The sequence below is a fragment of the Carassius gibelio genome, chromosome A11, assembly GCF_023724105.1.
Source record: "Carassius gibelio isolate Cgi1373 ecotype wild population from Czech Republic chromosome A11, carGib1.2-hapl.c, whole genome shotgun sequence".
Taxonomy (NCBI): Eukaryota; Metazoa; Chordata; class Actinopteri; order Cypriniformes; family Cyprinidae; genus Carassius; species Carassius gibelio.
Window position 1 is genome coordinate 22,564,651 of NC_068381.1, and position 18,407 is coordinate 22,583,057.

At 41.3% G+C, this 18,407-nt stretch overlaps 1 protein-coding gene and 1 long non-coding RNA gene across 3 annotated transcripts in view; one reads left to right on the forward strand and one right to left on the reverse strand.

Moving 5' to 3' along the window:
* Positions 1-190: 190 nt before the first annotated feature.
* The window catches only part of LOC128022693 (ubiquitin-like modifier-activating enzyme ATG7), a 63,173-nt gene continuing 44,956 nt past the window's right edge, over positions 191-18,407 (reverse strand). Inside the window, exons 19-20 of the mRNA XM_052610489.1 lie at positions 15,029-15,151; positions 191-1,029 (exon numbers count right to left, since the gene is read on the reverse strand). Of these exons, the coding sequence (XP_052466449.1) occupies positions 997-1,029; positions 15,029-15,151 (156 nt within the window). The 3' untranslated portion in view covers positions 191-996. The remainder of the gene's footprint in view (positions 1,030-15,028; positions 15,152-18,407) is intronic.
* Positions 3,697-6,019, forward strand: LOC128022728 (uncharacterized). 2 transcript variants are annotated; one of them, XR_008185986.1, is made up of 4 exons: positions 3,697-3,830; positions 4,222-4,280; positions 5,560-5,598; positions 5,887-6,019. It is a non-coding gene; the product is annotated as an uncharacterized LOC128022728 (long non-coding RNA). The 2 variants fall into 2 exon arrangements; XR_008185985.1 differs by lacking the exon at positions 4,222-4,280 and adding an exon at positions 4,810-4,868.

Here is an 18,407-nt window from a genome sequence, read left to right on the forward strand (position 1 = left end):
GACCTTCACTATCATCCCTGAGCATGTGCCTGGACGTATCTAGTGTTTCAGCTGGCTTCATATTCTCATTACTGACCACCAACACCACACATAAAGCTCCGAGTCGTGATGTTTCTATGGTGGTTTCAGCACACGGACGCAACATTAGTATTAACATAAGTGATCAAAAGCAAGGATATACTGCAAAGAATTGATTATGTGCATATACTTTTATTATGCAAACAAATGCTAATAAAACACCAATAGCACATGTCTAGACTGTAGGAGAGCGATGAGTGACACCAGAGATGAGCACATTCACTTGAACACAAACCAGACACCTGCCATAATCTAACACACACATAATGAACATCAGGCCAGGGTTATAACTGCCTGAAGACAAAGCATCTTAGTCCATATGTGACAAATTAACTGCCCTGACAGTGACGGCTGACGATTTCCTGAAAAAAAAAAAAAAATATATATATATATATAGGGCAGGGAAATTCACCCAAAAATAAAGACTCTGCCATCATTTGCTCACCCTCAAATTGCTGTAAACCTGTATGAGTTTCTTAATGTTGAGAACTAAACAGTTGCTGGTATGGAGAGAGAGAGAGAAAAGAAGACTACCGTATTTTTCAGACGTGTTTTTCAGCCAAACTATGAAAAAAAGTGCGACTTAAAGTCCGGAAAATACAGTAATTTTGTGTTTCTAGTATGAACAGAGAGTTTGAGTTTAGGAACAACATGAGGGTGTGTTAATTATGACATTCCTCATTTTTGAGTGAGCTATCTTTTACAGACAGAACAACACTGGCCTGGGCATCTAGACCGGAGCAGTTCACATCATGTTTATTCTCATCGCTTTCGTGCTGACGAACCATCACCGACAGCTATAATGTGATTTCACGTTAATGGTTAAGACAAATATATCAACAAGTGCATGAAGGATCCTGTGTCTGAAGACCAATGTAGGAGAAGCGAAGAGTCTCCAGCCGTCTGGTCCAGAGTCCTTCAGATGCTCTCGTCATCACTCATGTCCCAGATCTGCAGGATAGAAGAAGAATGGAGATTACAAAGACATTGAAATAAAGTGAGCAGAACCTGATAAAGACTGTGTGTGCAGCAGAGATCTGGTCTCATGATGTTTAAAGCAGAACAGCAGGTGTGTTCATGAACATCTGAACATCCACACAACACGCATGTTTGAACACTAAACTAAACTGATCTGAGACTGAAGATAAACGAGAGTGTGTGTGTGTGTGGAGCCTCTTCTACAGCACTCCTGGCTGTCAAAAGCTATGCGTCATTGACATGCTAATAAAAGCTGAAAAAAAGAAAAGAAAAGAAAAAAATAAGACCTTCAACCACCTTCTCACTCTGAAGTCTGTGCCAAGTCATAAAAACAATCCTCAGAGAGATAAGTGAGAGGTGAAGAGACAGGAACACAGCAGACAAACATACAGACACAGGATCTCAGCTGAAGGATCACACACGTAACAACAGCACAGCCAGGTGCGTCAGTCTCTGTGTGGTGAAATACCATCAAAGTTCATCAAGAATGAGCGAAACAGTGTCGTGTAACGTTTATCTAACAGTCCTGTTCTGCATGAACATAAAATGAAGTTATTATAGCAACTACAATAACTAGGTAACCCTGAACATACCTGTAAACCTTCCCTTAACCCCTGTAGTTACCTAACACTACCCAGGACTTTCTTAGACACTACCTAAACAAGTACATGCATTGTCAAAATTTTACAAAACAGGTGCAATACAAAACCCTACTCGACCTACATCCAATTCACAGCAGTTTCCATCTGAACTGAACACTAGAGGAAGTAAAACACCAAAAACTGTTGTTCTCCTTTACGCAGATTATCGATTAATATACTTATTTTCATGTGGTTCCTCACAAAACACTTATGATAGTGCATGATTGTGAGGTCAGGATCATATAATCATCACGTGTGTAGTAAACGTGCTCGGGAGCAGACCCGGTACAGCACTACACTGGTGATGTGATGTGCTCCAGAATAAAAGAGCTCAAGAGAAACGGACATGTTGGGTCTTTTTAAAGTGGTGCACCCACACCCTTCATGAAAGCGCACTTGTGTGTGCAGCAGCGGTTCAGAGCTGTAATTACATCAATCATCTTAATAACAGTGTGGAGTGTGTATCATTCAATTACACGAGCGCTGTGGAGTCGTCTCATGGGCGTGTGACTGCATGTCATACATGTTACACACATCAACAGACCCTCAGGGTTTATATATGTGTATACATGCAGTATGTGTGTGTGAGAGTCAGATCAACACTGTAAAGAACAATCTGCCAAACTAAGAATGAATCCCACAGGAGATTGTGTTTTTCTTCTCGAGCTGAGACTATACTGAGAGTCGAAGATGAGTGACCGTCTTCATGCACAATCAACAGAAACGCTGGAGCTGGGAGAGCTGTGATTGAGGGTGTTTCTGGTAGCAGGAACATGTCTGGTCAGGTTTAACACACACAGGTGTGTGTACGAGGAGAGACAGCACAAGCCATCACTCTGGGATAGTTCAACATATACTGATATGAAGCGATCTTAATGATTCATGACACTGTTGTGCTGCTCTTGTGCCCTTTTGAAGCTTCAGTCTTCATTCACTGAACTGAAGAGAACAGAGCAACTGGTAGATCATGTAAAACTCCTTTTGTGCTCCACAGAAAGTCATAGACAGATGACAGAACGCTCATTTCTTTAAAGCCATAGCTCGATTTTCTATTTTCATTCATTAAAATCATTGAAAAAAATTAATTGATTTATTATATACTATTACAGTTTAATAGTTAATATTTAATTATTATTATTATTATATACTTTTTACACTTTAATTTTTGTTTATTTTTAAATATTACTATTTAATTATTACTATTTAAGAGTATTTTTAGTTTTATTTCTTAATTCCACTGAGTAATTTTAGTGGCTTCAACTTTAAAGTACTTCAGTTAGTTTCCAACGCCACATTTCTAAATTAGTTTAGTTTAGGTTTTTTATTTAATATTTAGTTTTATGCTATTTCGCCTTTATTTTAATGAACATACATGTTTTAATGATTCTTAGTTAAACCTGCTTAAATAAAATACACATTAACTGAACTAAAATAAAATAATTTTATGAGTTTACTTTTTTTATTACTTGCCATTTCTTATTTTGATTGATTTAAGTTAGAGTTCAAGTACTAAAATAATGAAAATAAATCTGATACACTTAAAACAAGCTATATTTATCCTGTGTTGATTTTCTGCACAGCTCCATCAGAAACACACATGCCTGTGCTGTAGGTGTGTGTAGTGTCTGTAGGTGTGTGTACTGTACTGTAGGTGTGTGTACTGTACTGTAGGTGTGTGTAGTGTCTGTAGGTGTGTGTACTGTACTGTAGGTGTGTGTAGTGTCTGTAGGTGTGTGTAGTGTACTGTAGGTGTGTGTAGTGTCTGTAGGTGTGTGTACTGTAGGTGTGTGTAGTGTCTGTAGGTGTGTGTACTGTACTGTAGGTGTGTGTAGTGTCTGTAGGTGTGTGTACTGTACTGTAGGTGTGTGTAGTGTACTGTAGGTGTGTGTAGTGTCTGTAGGTGTGTGTAGTGTCTGTAGGTGTGTGTAGTGTACTGTAGGTGTGTGTAGTGTCTGTAGGTGTGTGTAGTGTCTGTAGGTGTGTGTAGTGTACTGTAGGTGTGTGTAGTGTCTGTAGGTGTGTGTACTGTACTGTAGGTGTGTGTACTGTACTGTAGGTGTGTGTAGTGTCTGTAGGTGTGTGTACTGTACTGTAGGTGTGTGTAGTGTCTGTAGGTGTGTGTAGTGTCTGTAGGTGTGTGTACTGTAGGTGTGTGTAGTGTCTGTAGGTGTGTGTAGTGTCTGTAGGTGTGTGTACTGTAGGTGTGTGTAGTGTCTGTAGGTGTGTGTACTGTAGGTGTGTGTAGTGTCTGTAGGTGTGTGTAGTGTCTGTAGGTGTGTGTAGTGTACTGTAGGTGTGTGTACTGTACTGTAGGTGTGTGTAGTGTACTGTAGGTGTGTGTAGTGTCTGTAGGTGTGTGTACTGTAGGTGTGTGTAGTGTCTGTAGGTGTGTGTAGTGTACTGTAGGTGTGTGTAGTGTACTGTAGGTGTGTGTAGTGTCTGTAGGTGTGTGTAGTGTACTGTAGGTGTGTGTAGTGTACTGTAGGTGTGTGTAGTGTCTGTAGGTGTGTGTACTGTACTGTAGGTGTGTGTACTGTACTGTAGGTGTGTGTAGTGTCTGTAGGTGTGTGTACTGTACTGTAGGTGTGTGTAGTGTCTGTAGGTGTGTGTACTGTAGGTGTCTGTAGTGTCTGTAGGTGTGTGTAGTGTCTGTAGGTGTGTGTACTGTAGGTGTGTGTACTGTAGGTGTGTGTAGTGTCTGTAGGTGTGTGTAGTGTCTGTAGGTGTGTGTACTGTAGGTGTGTGTAGTGTCTGTAGGTGTGTGTAGTGTCTGTAGGTGTGTGTACTGTAGGTGTGTGTAGTGTCTGTAGGTGTGTGTACTGTAGGTGTGTGTAGTGTCTGTAGGTGTGTGTAGTGTCTGTAGGTGTGTGTAGTGTACTGTAGGTGTGTGTACTGTACTGTAGGTGTGTGTAGTGTCTGTAGGTGTGTGTAGTGTACTGTAGGTGTGTGTAGTGTCTGTAGGTGTGTGTACTGTAGGTGTGTGTAGTGTCTGTAGGTGTGTGTAGTGTACTGTAGGTGTGTGTAGTGTCTGTAGGTGTGTGTAGTGTCTGTAGGTGTGTGTAGTGTACTGTAGGTGTGTGTAGTGTCTGTAGGTGTGTGTACTGTACTGTAGGTGTGTGTACTGTACTGTAGGTGTGTGTAGTGTCTGTAGGTGTGTGTACTGTACTGTAGGTGTGTGTAGTGTCTGTAGGTGTGTGTACTGTAGGTGTCTGTAGTGTCTGTAGGTGTGTGTAGTGTCTGTAGGTGTGTGTACTGTAGGTGTGTGTACTGTAGGTGTGTGTAGTGTCTGTAGGTGTGTGTAGTGTCTGTAGGTGTGTGTACTGTAGGTGTGTGTAGTGTCTGTAGGTGTGTGTACTGTACTGTAGGTGTGTGTACTGTACTGTAGGTGTGTGTAGTGTCTGTAGGTGTGTGTACTGTACTGTGTGTACTGTACTGTAGGTGTGTGTAGTGTCTGTAGGTGTGTGTAGTGTCTGTAGGTGTGTGTACTGTACTGTAGGTGTGTGTACTGTACTGTAGGTGTGTGTACTGTACTGTGTGTACTGTACTGTAGGTGTGTGTAGTGTCTGTAGGTGTGTGTAGTGTCTGTAGGTGTGTGTACTGTACTGTAGGTGTGTGTAGTGTACTGTAGGTGTGTGTAGTGTCTGTAGGTGTGTGTACTGTACTGTAGGTGTGTGTAGTGTCTGTAGGTGTGTGTAGTGTACTGTAGGTGTGTGTACTGTACTGTAGGTGTGTGTAGTGTCTGTAGGTGTGTGTACTGTACTGTAGGTGTGTGTACTGTACTGTAGGTGTGTGTACTGTACTGTAGGTGTGTGTAGTGTACTGTACTGTGTGTAGTGTCTGTAGGTGTGTGTAGTGTCTGTAGGTGTGTGTACTGTGCTGTAGGTGTGTGTAGTGTCTGTAGGTGTGTGTACTGTACTGTAGGTGTGTGTACTGTACTGTAGGTGTGTGTACTGTACTGTGTGTACTGTACTGTAGGTGTGTGTAGTGTCTGTAGGTGTGTGTAGTGTCTGTAGGTGTGTGTACTGTACTGTAGGTGTGTGTAGTGTCTGTAGGTGTGTGTACTGTACTGTAGGTGTGTGTACTGTACTGTAGGTGTGTGTAGTGTCTGTAGGTGTGTGTAGTGTCTGTAGGTGTGTGTACTGTACTGTAGGTGTGTGTAGTGTCTGTAGGTGTGTGTACTGTGCTGTAGGTGTGTGTACTGTACTGTAGGTGTGTGTAGTGTCTGTAGGTGTGTGTAGTGTCTGTAGGTGTGTGTACTGTACTGTAGGTGTGTGTAGTGTCTGTAGGTGTGTGTACTGTACTGTAGGTGTGTGTAGTGTCTGTAGGTGTGTGTAGTGTCTGTAGGTGTGTGTACTGTACTGTAGGTGTGTGTAGTGTCTGTAGGTGTGTGTACTGTGCTGTAGGTGTGTGTACTGTACTGTAGGTGTGTGTAGTGTCTGTAGGTGTGTGTACTGTACTGTAGGTGTGTGTACTGTACTGTAGGTGTGTGTAGTGTCTGTAGGTGTGTGTAGTGTCTGTAGGTGTTTGTACTGTACTGTAGGTGTGTGTACTGTAGGTGTGTGTAGTGTCTGTAGGTGTGTGTAGTGTCTGTAGGTGTGTGTACTGTACTGTAGGTGTGTTTAGTGTCTGTAGGTGTGTGTAGTGTCTGTAGGTGTGTGTACTGTAGGTGTGTGTAGTGTCTGTAGGTGTGTGTACTGTACTGTAGGTGTGTGTACTGTACTGTAGGTGTGTGTACTGTACTGTAGGTGTGTGTAGTGTCTGCAGACGGGTGCTGTTAGCGCTCCTCTCAGGTCGACATGGAAGGGGAAGTTCAGAGAGCTGGATGTAGCAGACGGCCTGGGTTTTTCCCTCCTCACGTCTCTCCAGCCGTCCTCAAAAACTCACATCTCCACACATCTCCACACTCTCCCTCAGGACAATGAGTCACACACACACACACACACACACACACACAAACACACACACGGACGCAGCCAGTGTCTACACCCAGCGCTGGTTTCTACTGTAGAGATACTGTATACTGTACTGGAGCAGACTGGTGCAGAAGCTAGCAGCAGGAAGTGTGTTTGGTGAAACTAGCGAGTCTTTCCTTCTCTGGGCCTCCAGCAGATGGACAGAAATAGCAGGGTGTGGTGGTGAGGAGCGCTGCAGCTGTGGTTTGTTGTTGTTGGGGATGGATGGAGGCCCATCCTGGCTCTTTCTCCCTCTGTGACACATTTCCTGCCCCACAGATCAAGGGAAGGGCTCCTTCCGGAGTGAGCTTTCTTCCCACCATAGTGAAAGAGGCTGATGTGCCTTGCGGCGATGTCATTGCAATTCAAAGGAAACATCCGACCCGAAAAGAAAACCCTGTCATTATTCACACAACTCATATGTTCATATCTATAACACAAAAACACAAAATTAGATTTTGAGTTTAGGCATCAGTTAAAGTGAATGGGGAAAACAACGCTGTAGTCCAAACGAACTGTTCGTTGTAGTTCTTGAAAAGGGATTTTTTTTGGATACTGCCACCTGTCTCTCAAGTGGACCATTGACATTACCTACAATCTCAATCAGGAGTGACGGTAATGCACGTACGAGTCTGTGATCCACCATAAAGCAGAAGAAGGAGACGCCTCACGCTCCTGCTGCTCAGGAGTGGTCAAGAAGTTCGGACACTGCGTGAATCACAGGTAACACACTATATAAATACTGTTCAGTTTCTGGCACAGACTGATCGTTTCGTGTCTTGACCGAGCGCCAACCTCCCGCTCTCTCTAGTGAAGCCAATAAGGAAGTGACTAAAACTGCAATTCATCGACTGACCGCAGAAGGGAGTCAGTCCCATAGACTCCCATGTTAAAATGCACAACTTTACAGCAGAAGAAAGCATGTTTACAGCCTGGGTCAAAAAATTATTTTTGTCTAAATAGCTAATTTCATCCTTCATGACAACTGTGAGGGGGTGCATTTTTTTATAACTGATCCTTTTAAATTATATTAAGACTTAAAGTTCTGCATAATTAAGGGCGTGGCCACTTGAGTGACAGGTGGATTGCCGCTGCTGACAGTGCCGTCGCGCTAGGTGGGCGTGGCTTCAGCAACCAGCTCCCGCCTTTTTGCCCATTTTTGATCGTCCGGGAGAGTCGCGCGGTGACACGCTTCCAAGATGGCGACGGCTCGCTCTGCACACTTTAGGCTTCAAAAACACACTTCAGGAGTCTACGGGTGACGTCACGGACACTACGTCCATGTTTTTATACAGTCTATGGTCTTTACACATCAATATATCGTCACGAGCTGCATGATTTTATTTGGTTTTGTTTGTGTATGTTTTTCTGACTCTCAAAGCCGTGATTCCCATCCACTTCCATTATAAGACTGACAGACTGCAACGGTATGAGTTAAACATCTCTGTTTGTGTTCTACTGAAGAAACAAATCACACACATCTTGGATGCCCTGGAGGTAAAAATACACACACACACACACACACACACAGAGCGGTGGCTTTGTGTTGGTCCGTATCTATACAGTAAATATTGACACCCAAACTGAAGTGTACTCTTAATAATCACTCAGCACCAGTAGCAGTTTCTGGACCAGAGCGAGCATCACACATGGATTCTGATGCATCACTCACTGACAGCTGTTTCAGGAGCAAACACATGATATCTGAGAGAGCAGTGCTGAGATACAGCAGACTACTAATCAGATGTGAAAAACAGAAAACCTGAAAAGGGCCAGAGCAAGCGCAAACCTGCCCCGTTTAATTACGAGTGTGTCGAGCAGCCGCTCAAGTGTGGTCGGACTGGAGATCACACACACACACACACACACACAAACACACACACTAGACCTCCTTACAGCCAGGATTTGAGAAAAGGATCTTTTAATGAGAAAGACTGGAAGACTTTCAGAGACAAGGGCAAATGATTTGAAACCAGAGAGGAGCTTTCAGAGAAGCTGAGCGCAGATCAAACAGGAGCTCTTGTTCCAGAGAATGAGTCCTGACCCGCTCTGACCACATCCACACAGTTATGATCCGTCTGTGAACACCATCCCAGCTTCTGACTTCTGCTCCAGTGCATATCTCAGAGGAACACCAGGCCAACGCATCAACATCAAGAGCTACCTTTATATTACGATACAAGACACATACAGTTTCTAATTATAGTTAGCACATATTGTTCCCAAGATGCACTGCATGCTGGTGCAACGCAACACTGTTTGCTCTGGTCACTCCTTTTTGGAAAGTTGTTTTGTGTCAAGGTTTGCAGTTGAACAATGCTTAATACTCAGTGTTGATTGGTTAGATCACATGACACTGAGCAGCAGTAATAGTGAGGCTCGGCTTCACAAACACCACTAATGACTGTGTGCACCAGCTGAAGGCTAAATCACACCACAGCAGAATCACAGCCTTCATTCGTGGGAGCGGATATTCTTCATCTGAAACATTATGTGGGTTGACAACATCCATAATATGAGCTTTATGATGGCAACTCACAATAGGTGGAGATAATCAAACAGTCGTGGTTTAAAACCGGTATCTTTATCTGTAACTAGCCTAAAAACAGTGGAAGAGCCAAACGCGGGGCCGATCCTATCTTTGGCTTCAACTTAAAATATCTATTTTCTGTGTGAATATTTTGTGAACTGTATTTTATTTCTGTGATGCACAGCTGTATTTTCAGCATCAACAGTCTTCAGTGTCACATGATCTTCAGAAATCAGTCTGATTTGCTGCTCGAGACACATTTCTGATTATTATCACTGTTGATAACAGTTGTGCAGCACGATATTTCTGTGGAAACTGTGATAGATTTTATCTTTCAGGATTTACAGATGAACAAAATGTTAAAAACAACACACACACACACACACACACACACTCATATATACATGCTGTTAATTAATTGTATTAATGTATATTAATACAAATATGAATATTCCTTAAAAAGTGTTTGACATCCTTAAATCCTTGAAGTTTCTGCTTCATGTGTTGGATGTGATCCATCAGTAGACCAGACTGAACAAAGCTAGAAACACTTCATTATGGCTCTTCATTAAGTTTAGTGTAGACTGATTACTACTAAGAAGTCAGCTGAACAGTTACAATAGATGCAAATCTTTTACTGATTCATGGACGGACACTGGAGAAGAAACACCATAACTTGCCTTTGATTTAATGATCAGTCACAAAAATATGCAAGGACTAAAAATGCATAGCAATAACTCACACAGATATTTATAAATGAGCCGTTTCATTTCAGTCGGACAGGCAAAATAAAGACTAGAGTAGCTGTGCAGTTTGCCAGAAATAGAGAGAAGGCGTCCGTCAACTGAAGGCACACTGCCACACCATACACTACACGTCTACTGTAGACACAAGCTGGAGCCCTAGATAGTGCACTGTGGCACTCACTTTAAGGGGACGAGTGACTGGATCACAGCAACAGTGTCAGTGCACTTGCTTCAAGCTTTCTTAAAGCAAAAAAACTAAATAAAAGCTCCCAATGTGGATTGTAGATATTCAAGTTGTGAATTTGCCAAGCTGACTGAAACACAGCCGCTTGCTTCTGAAGTGACTTCTGTGTGATAGAGGACAAGAAATGGTGTGAGCACACCTTTAGTTCTGGATATATTTATATATAAGATTAAGGAGAACACGTGCTGGATTTGTCTGATTTCAGGATGAACTATCAACACTTAAAGGGATAGCTCACACACAGATGAAAATGTGCTTAGATGTACTCATCCTCAGGTAATCCAGGACGTATGTGACCGTGTTCTTCAGAGATCCTTGGTGATTCATGAAAATCAGCAGCTGTGAGAGTCACTTTGAGAGTGAAAAAAACATATCAAGGAACACAAAACGAATACCTGTGGTTTCTGACGATATATCGAGGTCTTATGAAGAGAAATGATCAGTCTGTGCAAGAAACTGAACATTAATTACACTATTATTACCTGTAATCCAGAGCCACAGGCAAACAGTCCAGAGTGACGGTTCAGAAACGAATCATTCTTTTGAACCGGCTCTTTTTACTGAACCGGTTGAATCAGTTCACCAAAACAGACTGAACATTTTCTTGCACAGGCCGATCGTTCCTCTTCATAAGACCTCAATATAACATCAGGAGCCACAGGGTTTTTTTTTTTCTTTTTTTTTTTTTTTTTACTCAAAAAGTGACTGTAGCTGCTGACTTGCATTTAATGAATTACCAAGGACCACAGTTTCAGCTAAAAAAATCTTCTTTACTGTTGTACTGAAGAAAAAAGTCAGAAGCAACAGTGCAGTAATGCTTGAGTCAAGAACACGCTCCTATCATGTTAAGAGCCCGTCCACTATAACATCTGTAGATAACATGAGCCATCGCTATGGCACAGTTAGTAATATGCCAGTGTGTGTGTTATTACACGGCAGTACAGAAGATTCACGTCTCATTTTCTCAGCCGTCAACACTTCAGATTTTCAGACTTCAGCTTTAGATTTATCTCAGCCCAAGTATAAAAACAGGTTTGCAACCGCACTGCTCACTAGACAGTGGACTTAAATCACACTCTCAAAAATAAAGGCTCTTTTTAGGCTTCCAGGAAGAACCTTTAACATCCATGGAATCTTTTCACTGCACAAAAGGTTCTTTAGATTATTAAAATGTTCTTCAAAACGAATGGTTCTTGTAAGAGCTGTTCTCTTGAAGGAATCCCAAGCGTATCTTCTGTGGCATTGCTGTGAAAGTCCCCCTTTGGAGCCATTATTTTCAAGAGTGTGGATTAAATTAGGGTTTTCTCCACCGATTGGCCTATTTAAAATCAAATTAGGGTCAAAACAGTTCCCAGAGCAGAGCCGGGGAGGTGAATAATATAAACACTGGCCCGCAGACAGTATATCCACAAAAGAGAAGCCATGTACATGCTTGTGAGGAAGTTTAGGAGTTATAAGGCTCTTGATGAAAGACAAGTACGCTTAACTAAGATTGAGTGTAAACACAGAGCAGCTGGCTTTACACTGAAGCACTGATGTGATCGTAACAACACGCAGACCCACTCTGAGGAAAGAGTGCATGTGTACGACCGATTCACTGAGAGCCTTACACACCGCCTTTATCGGCTGATATCACTGCCTATCATATATGTACAGTTTAATGTGCACAACACTGCTGAAGTTTACTTTTACACTACACAACAGTCACACAAAATACTAAGGAATCAGAAAGAAAATGTTTCACTTCCATGCCTCATGGACAATTATATATCATTCATGAATGATTAAAGACAACATTAAAAGCAGATATTTAGATTGATGTGGTTTAGGATTGGTAAAATGTGCTTAAAAAAAAAAGATATGATCAGAACATAATTTCTGAACATACTTGCATAATAATTATGCACACGCTGTATTATTGTTATGTTGTTTCTACATTCATTTGGAGTTTCAGTGTGAAATTATGAGGATACAAATTAAAAACTGGAGGAAAACTGTTCCTGTTTTGTTTTTTGCTGGAGTGCGGCACGTCTGACAGGTTTGTGTGGGACAGAAGAGCTGCATCTTTGGACGGGAAACACACAATGGCTTCTTTATTACAGTGACGGCTGGAGTCAGAAATGAAGGGAAGTGAATCTGAACGCGTCTGAGCACACAGAGCTCCATTGTGTCTGTACATTACTGCCTCCAACCGCAGACAACACCATCATTTACCAAACGTGAGGAGGAACGACGGGAAATACACTAGTCGACATCACGGTGGAAACAGATGAAGAACCAGTGAGTTACGTTTCCTTAAAGCGCCTTTCTCTGCTTCAGTCAATCAGACTGTGTCCAGATCTCACTTCTGCACAATGACAACATTAATGTGCTGCAGATAAACACAATACACACTCATCAAACGCTGGATCCCTACACACCTGAGCCACAGAAACCAGGAGAGGAATCAGACGACGCTGGCATGACAAAACACATTACCCAGAAAGATCAGAGCATCAGCTGGACATCGACTCTCCTACAGATGATCCAACACCACACATAACCTCTGAAAGTCCTTCACTCAACATGCTGTTACAGATCGAGTCTACTGTGGAAATGGGCTTGATTAGCAGGTCTAAACATGCTTAAAAAGTCATCCCTTCAGACTTTAAGCCTAACTGAACCTTGGTGAATATTCAAGCGGCTTCCACTACAGGTTCTGATGAACACCAGCCGTTTAAAAAGTTGTATTTTCTGTTTTATAGACGTTTTTATTTACTTGTTCTACACATAAACTGTCGACAGACGCGAGTCTCAGGGTTATTAGGACGGCTGGGTCCATGGGTAACTTCATCTGAGCACAGAAAAGCTTTCCTGGAGCTCATCAGCTTGTTTATATCCATTAGCTTTCACAAGAGCACATTATTATGCAATTTCACACACACACACTGTGCTCTTATCAAGCATGTTAAAAGCAACAAATAAACCATGCAGAGAGTGCAAAACGGGGCTGAAACAAGTATTTTTCCATCAAATGGTCAGTGGAAGGAAATGCTTAAACTAAAATATCATGCATTTGTAACCCTTTTACCAAAACATGTCTAAATATAGTTCATTTTGAGTGATAAAGTGTGGCAATGTTACTCAGTTACGCTCCTCAGAAAAGGACTGAATGATTGTTTCTGTATGATTTTCTCTGTTTCTAAGAGCCTCCGGGTGCAGTGGTGGTTGTTGTACAGATATTTCTCGGGTTTAAAATGTTTTATGCTAGACCAATTTTAAATTCTCACATAAACAACATATTATTTCTGCTTAAAAACTCACGGGACACCAGAGCGCATGGAAAATGTCAAAGAAAATAAAGACAAGCTGGTCCCACAGAACTGAATCAAAGCGTCCAGAAGTAATGAGAGACGCGTCTTTCCCCACACAAAACTAGAAGTGGTACATTTCCATTGGTTTCACAGTTTGACATCAATCCTGAAGCTGAAGTTAAAAATACAAGACGTCAACATGGGAATACAAAGCGCCTGACTGCAGATCCAAGTGAAATGAATCTGAAGGCTTCAGACAATAAGCGTGGGCGAATGCAGGAGCACATCTCCTCTCATTTTGGGTTTGCGTCTCTAAACCGCTCTGGAGAGCTGCTGATGTGGGACTTTCCCACAGTGTGTTTGTCACTGGAGAGTCCTGGCGAGGGACCGATCCTGGGAACGTCTGGCTCGCTGGGGTAAAGAGACGCAGATCGGAGCTAACACAGTGATATGTTTGGAGCACGTGATCTCCAGAGCAAGTCGAGGTGAAGTTTGGGACGGGAGCCAGGAACAGCAAGAACTGACTGCATTAGGGCTACTTCTCTTTCTGCAACGTCTTGCGCAGGAAGAATTACAAATGTAGTATTTGTGTTGGAGCAGTGTCCTCAGTGACGCTTGTGTTGCAATCGTTAAGGTTTTATTAAGTAGATTAATGATCAGGCACGTTGATATTCTGATCATATCTTTTTTTCCAAGCATATTTTACCAATTCCAATCCACATCAATCTAAATAACTACTATTTATTTTGTATTTGATCATTTATAAATGAAATATAATTGTCCATGAAGGATGGAAGTGAAAATGGCCTTATTTTCATGTGTGCAGAATTATCAAGCAGGTTTTCTTTCACAGATAAAATGAGCCAAAGAGATTTAACTCGGAATATTATTATTATTTTTTTTAAATGGTTGATGAGAAGAATGCAATAATATTGCAGCACAGTCCAGTTTTTAAATCATTTTAATATATTCTTTGAGGTTCTCTTCTCTATATTGCGTCCTTATCCAGTTGTCTAATAAGATCTGGCATTAGATCTACATTGTCAGCTCTGTTAGGAATCACTTTTGTTCCTCTATTGATAGTTGCTATAGATAATAGTGTCTACTGAATGCAAAGATGTAAATAAACTTCATCAGAAACCTTTTTGAATGTGCAGAGACACTGCTGACTGATGTAGCTGCAACATATTGATGCACCGATATGAAATAATCCTGCTCAGATGCATGTTTGATGGGAGTTTTGTGTGTGTGCACCATATGTCAGGTCAACACAAACTCAATGCTTCAATGGAGACCCTCTTTTTCTTTTTAAAATGATAAGCATGATCATATCTCGTCAATGTGCTGTAAGCTTTAGTGTTGAGCTGATAGTGAACACATCATTCATCATTCACTCATCTCTGAACAATCTTGTGTGGACTAGTGGTCACGGGACTTAAAGGCTGTTTCAACCATCTGTGCATTATATATTTCAAAGTGTACATGTGCAAGTGGATCTGATCAATTAATAATGAATGCACACAGCTTTTGGAGCGGATGGGACTGTGAGCAGATGATGAGTCTAACCTCAGCGGCCTGAGTCTCCTGATGGAGCAAAGTCAAGCCGGTCAGATCCTCCAGGAAGGAGTGGGAGGAGTTAAAGACCTTGGCCAGGAACTGGAAACCTTCTCGCTCGTAGTTCTCAAGAACCTGTCAAAAACAAAAAAAGGGGAAATAAGTCTTCAAACTGGCACCACAATATTAGTGACATCAAAGAAGGGGTGTGTGATATAATATTGACTAAAAAATGACACCTACATTTTATAACAATAATTAAACAATATTTTGCAGAGTGCAAAAGGTACCGTGGTTAGTTTAGGCCTATCGTGGAAATAAATAAATGATACTAAAACCAGCAGTAGGTGGCAGCATGTCACCGTCTTAATGTGATTCACTGAATCATTCATACAAACCATTTGTTCAAAACTGCCGATTCATTTAGAAACAAAGCAAGTGAATCATGTCTTTATGAACGGAGTACTGAATCATTGGCTCAAATGATTCATTCAAAAACAGATTCATTCAGGAATCAAACTGCTCTCAGATGCACAAATACATTGATCCAACTTTGTTTGGAACTCACCAATGTAATGAAAATAGAAATGTAACACACAATATTAACTTCTTGTTTGTTGAACTGTTGTAAAAAATCAATATCACACTTTATATTACTTCACTATATCATATCTTATAAAAACAAAAACCAATAGAGGCATATTATTTGCTTTTGTAACTTGAATTAGATGGGCATTTTTACTGCATTGATAGGCTTCATCACGCAGTCAATGCATTTGGACTCCTTTTTTTTTTTTGTGTGCAAATTGAATGACTTGACAGTGTCAGTCCGCATGTCGTTAAAACAATAATTATGGTATTATCGTAGATGATGAATATCTCATAACCCTACATCAAAGTGACTCAGGGTTTCAGTTCATTAAAATGATACATGGACCAACAGGTGTAGATCTGGAAGCTCCATCTCTGCTAAAACACATTCAACATCCATCAATCTCAACGCTAGTTCATCTAGAACCCTGTTCCAGGAGGAACCCCAACAGTACATGTGTTGGATCGCTCTCTTATCTGACCCATCCATTTTATGTGCTGGAGTCTGCTAATGAGCTGATGAGATGATTCAGATGCGTTTGATTAGGAAGAGTCTGGAAATGTGTTGTCTTGGAGTTCCTCCAGAAACGGCTGGGAAACATTGGTCTAAAGTTCACACAGACCAGGAGCGTCCAGTCCTGTTCCCGGAGGGCCAGCCCCAATTAAACACGCCTGAACCAGCCAATCGAGGTCTCTGGGATAACTAGAAGCTTCTAGGAAGAGGTGTTTAAGATTGAAGGAAGTGTCACCTCTGTCATAGTCCAATTCAACATCCACAGATGTGAAATACGGATGTGCCGTCATATCTGAGAAGCTGGTATCTGCTGATACAGTTGTTGGCCAGTGCACATCCGAACACAGTGATAACACAATGTGAAACTGTGGTGACGTGGCACTGTTCCCCGAGCCCGAGGGAGGCCGGCGGGAGAGGCAGACATCTGGCACCACTGTCCGTTGGGCTGAGAGCACTCAGGCTCATCTCAGACAGACAGCCCTCAACAATCACACTGGCTCCTTTCACACAGCTCCTTCTCAGAGGAGATTGAGTTTCTGCTGGGGGCTGATGAATGGACGGCACTGTTGGGTTGAAGGGGAGAGTGACGTCTGCTTTCAATGAACTAAACATGGATGACTTGACTGACGGAGAGGGTTAGAGAACAGGCGAGAGTAGACCGGGGATCATCTGTCCAAACTCCATGAACTCGGGCGGTTCTTTAATACTCACTAAAACCTGTTATTCTACCGCTAAAGTGGGTGCATTATGGAAAAACGCACCATGTTGATTCACTCCAACATCCACAAATCAGATTTGTCACTTTAGCCTCAATACCGAGAGCTTGAGATAGTGACCATCCGCATGCTTCCCACCGTTCACCGGCCACACTGAGCGGGTGGGCACAACATAACCCACCGTTTGTTTCTGATTTGTTGTGTTTTGCTTTCAGAACAATTCTTGATATAAATATGAGGTTATCAACCTGGGACACAGAGTCCCTGACGTCCCACACACAAATCACTCAAAACTACATCATTAAGGGATAGAATGCACTGGAGTTACTACCACATGACCCATAAGTCAAAGAGATGACAGCGCCAGTGTGAATAACGTAGTAATGAGTAAAACAGAAAGGCAATCGTTGCATGATTAATTCATATCATGGGGACATCAAAATGTGATCCACATCACAGTCCATTCAATCAAAATAAACTTCATAAACTTATATTTCAGAAACTGTGGTACCTTAAAGGTACAGTAGCAAAAACATCCTGCTTAATTCCACATTTGCAGTCATATTTGAAACTCATCTTGAAGGGCCTTGAATGTTCTTGCACTAATTAGTTTACGAGGGGATGACATTGCTTCACAGGTCAAAAAAAGAAATGCAACAACAAAAGTTGTCTGCATTGACAACACACATTGGCTTTACACATAGGCTTAGTTAGAGCTGGTTGGTGTCAAGGTTTATATCATGACGATAACGTGTCTATTGTTTGAGATTATGTAAATGTATCCATGTAGCACAGTACTACTAAAAAGTGATACACATGTAAGAGTGATAAAGAAACATGCATGAATGAGAAAGTAAAGAGTGGGACATGTTGGATCTTAAACATCAAATATAATTTTATTAAGTGCAATAAGCAGTGAAAATGACTCACACACTGACATAAACCAGAGAAAGCAGAAAGGAGTCCCTCTCAGACAGCATGCAATCGCGAAATTCAGTTCTCTTTCACGTCGTACTGTGCTTGAATGGTCAAACACACACACAAGAATTAATTAACACACACACAATAAGAATTAATTCATGTATGATTTATATAGTGAAGACTACACTTAACTATTAAATTCCTGTCATATTTTGTTATATATTAAATAAACAAATTAAATTTAATTTGTACATTTAATTGTAATTTATAAACCTACTGTGGCTAAAAAAAAGTTTAATTTGTATGTTTATTCTATTGTATTTGTCCTTTTGTTTGTAATTTGCTTAATTGTTCTTATTTTTAATAGCAAAAATAACAAACAGCTATATTGAGATATATACTGTTAGCTAGAAATAAAAACAAAATTTAAATTGCTCACCCTGATGCAGTGTTTGAGTCAAAACTGAAGTATACTTTGGGCTTGAGAGTCAGAGAAGGTGGGAAATGGTCATGAAAACTCAATCATTACTGTTTTTGAGGCGGGAAAACTATGCTGACATTATAAGAGGACCTCAGGGAAGAAGGAAAGTAACTAAAAATGTTGCAAAAGTAGATAATATGACCACTCTGAAGTACAAATGCCAACAGA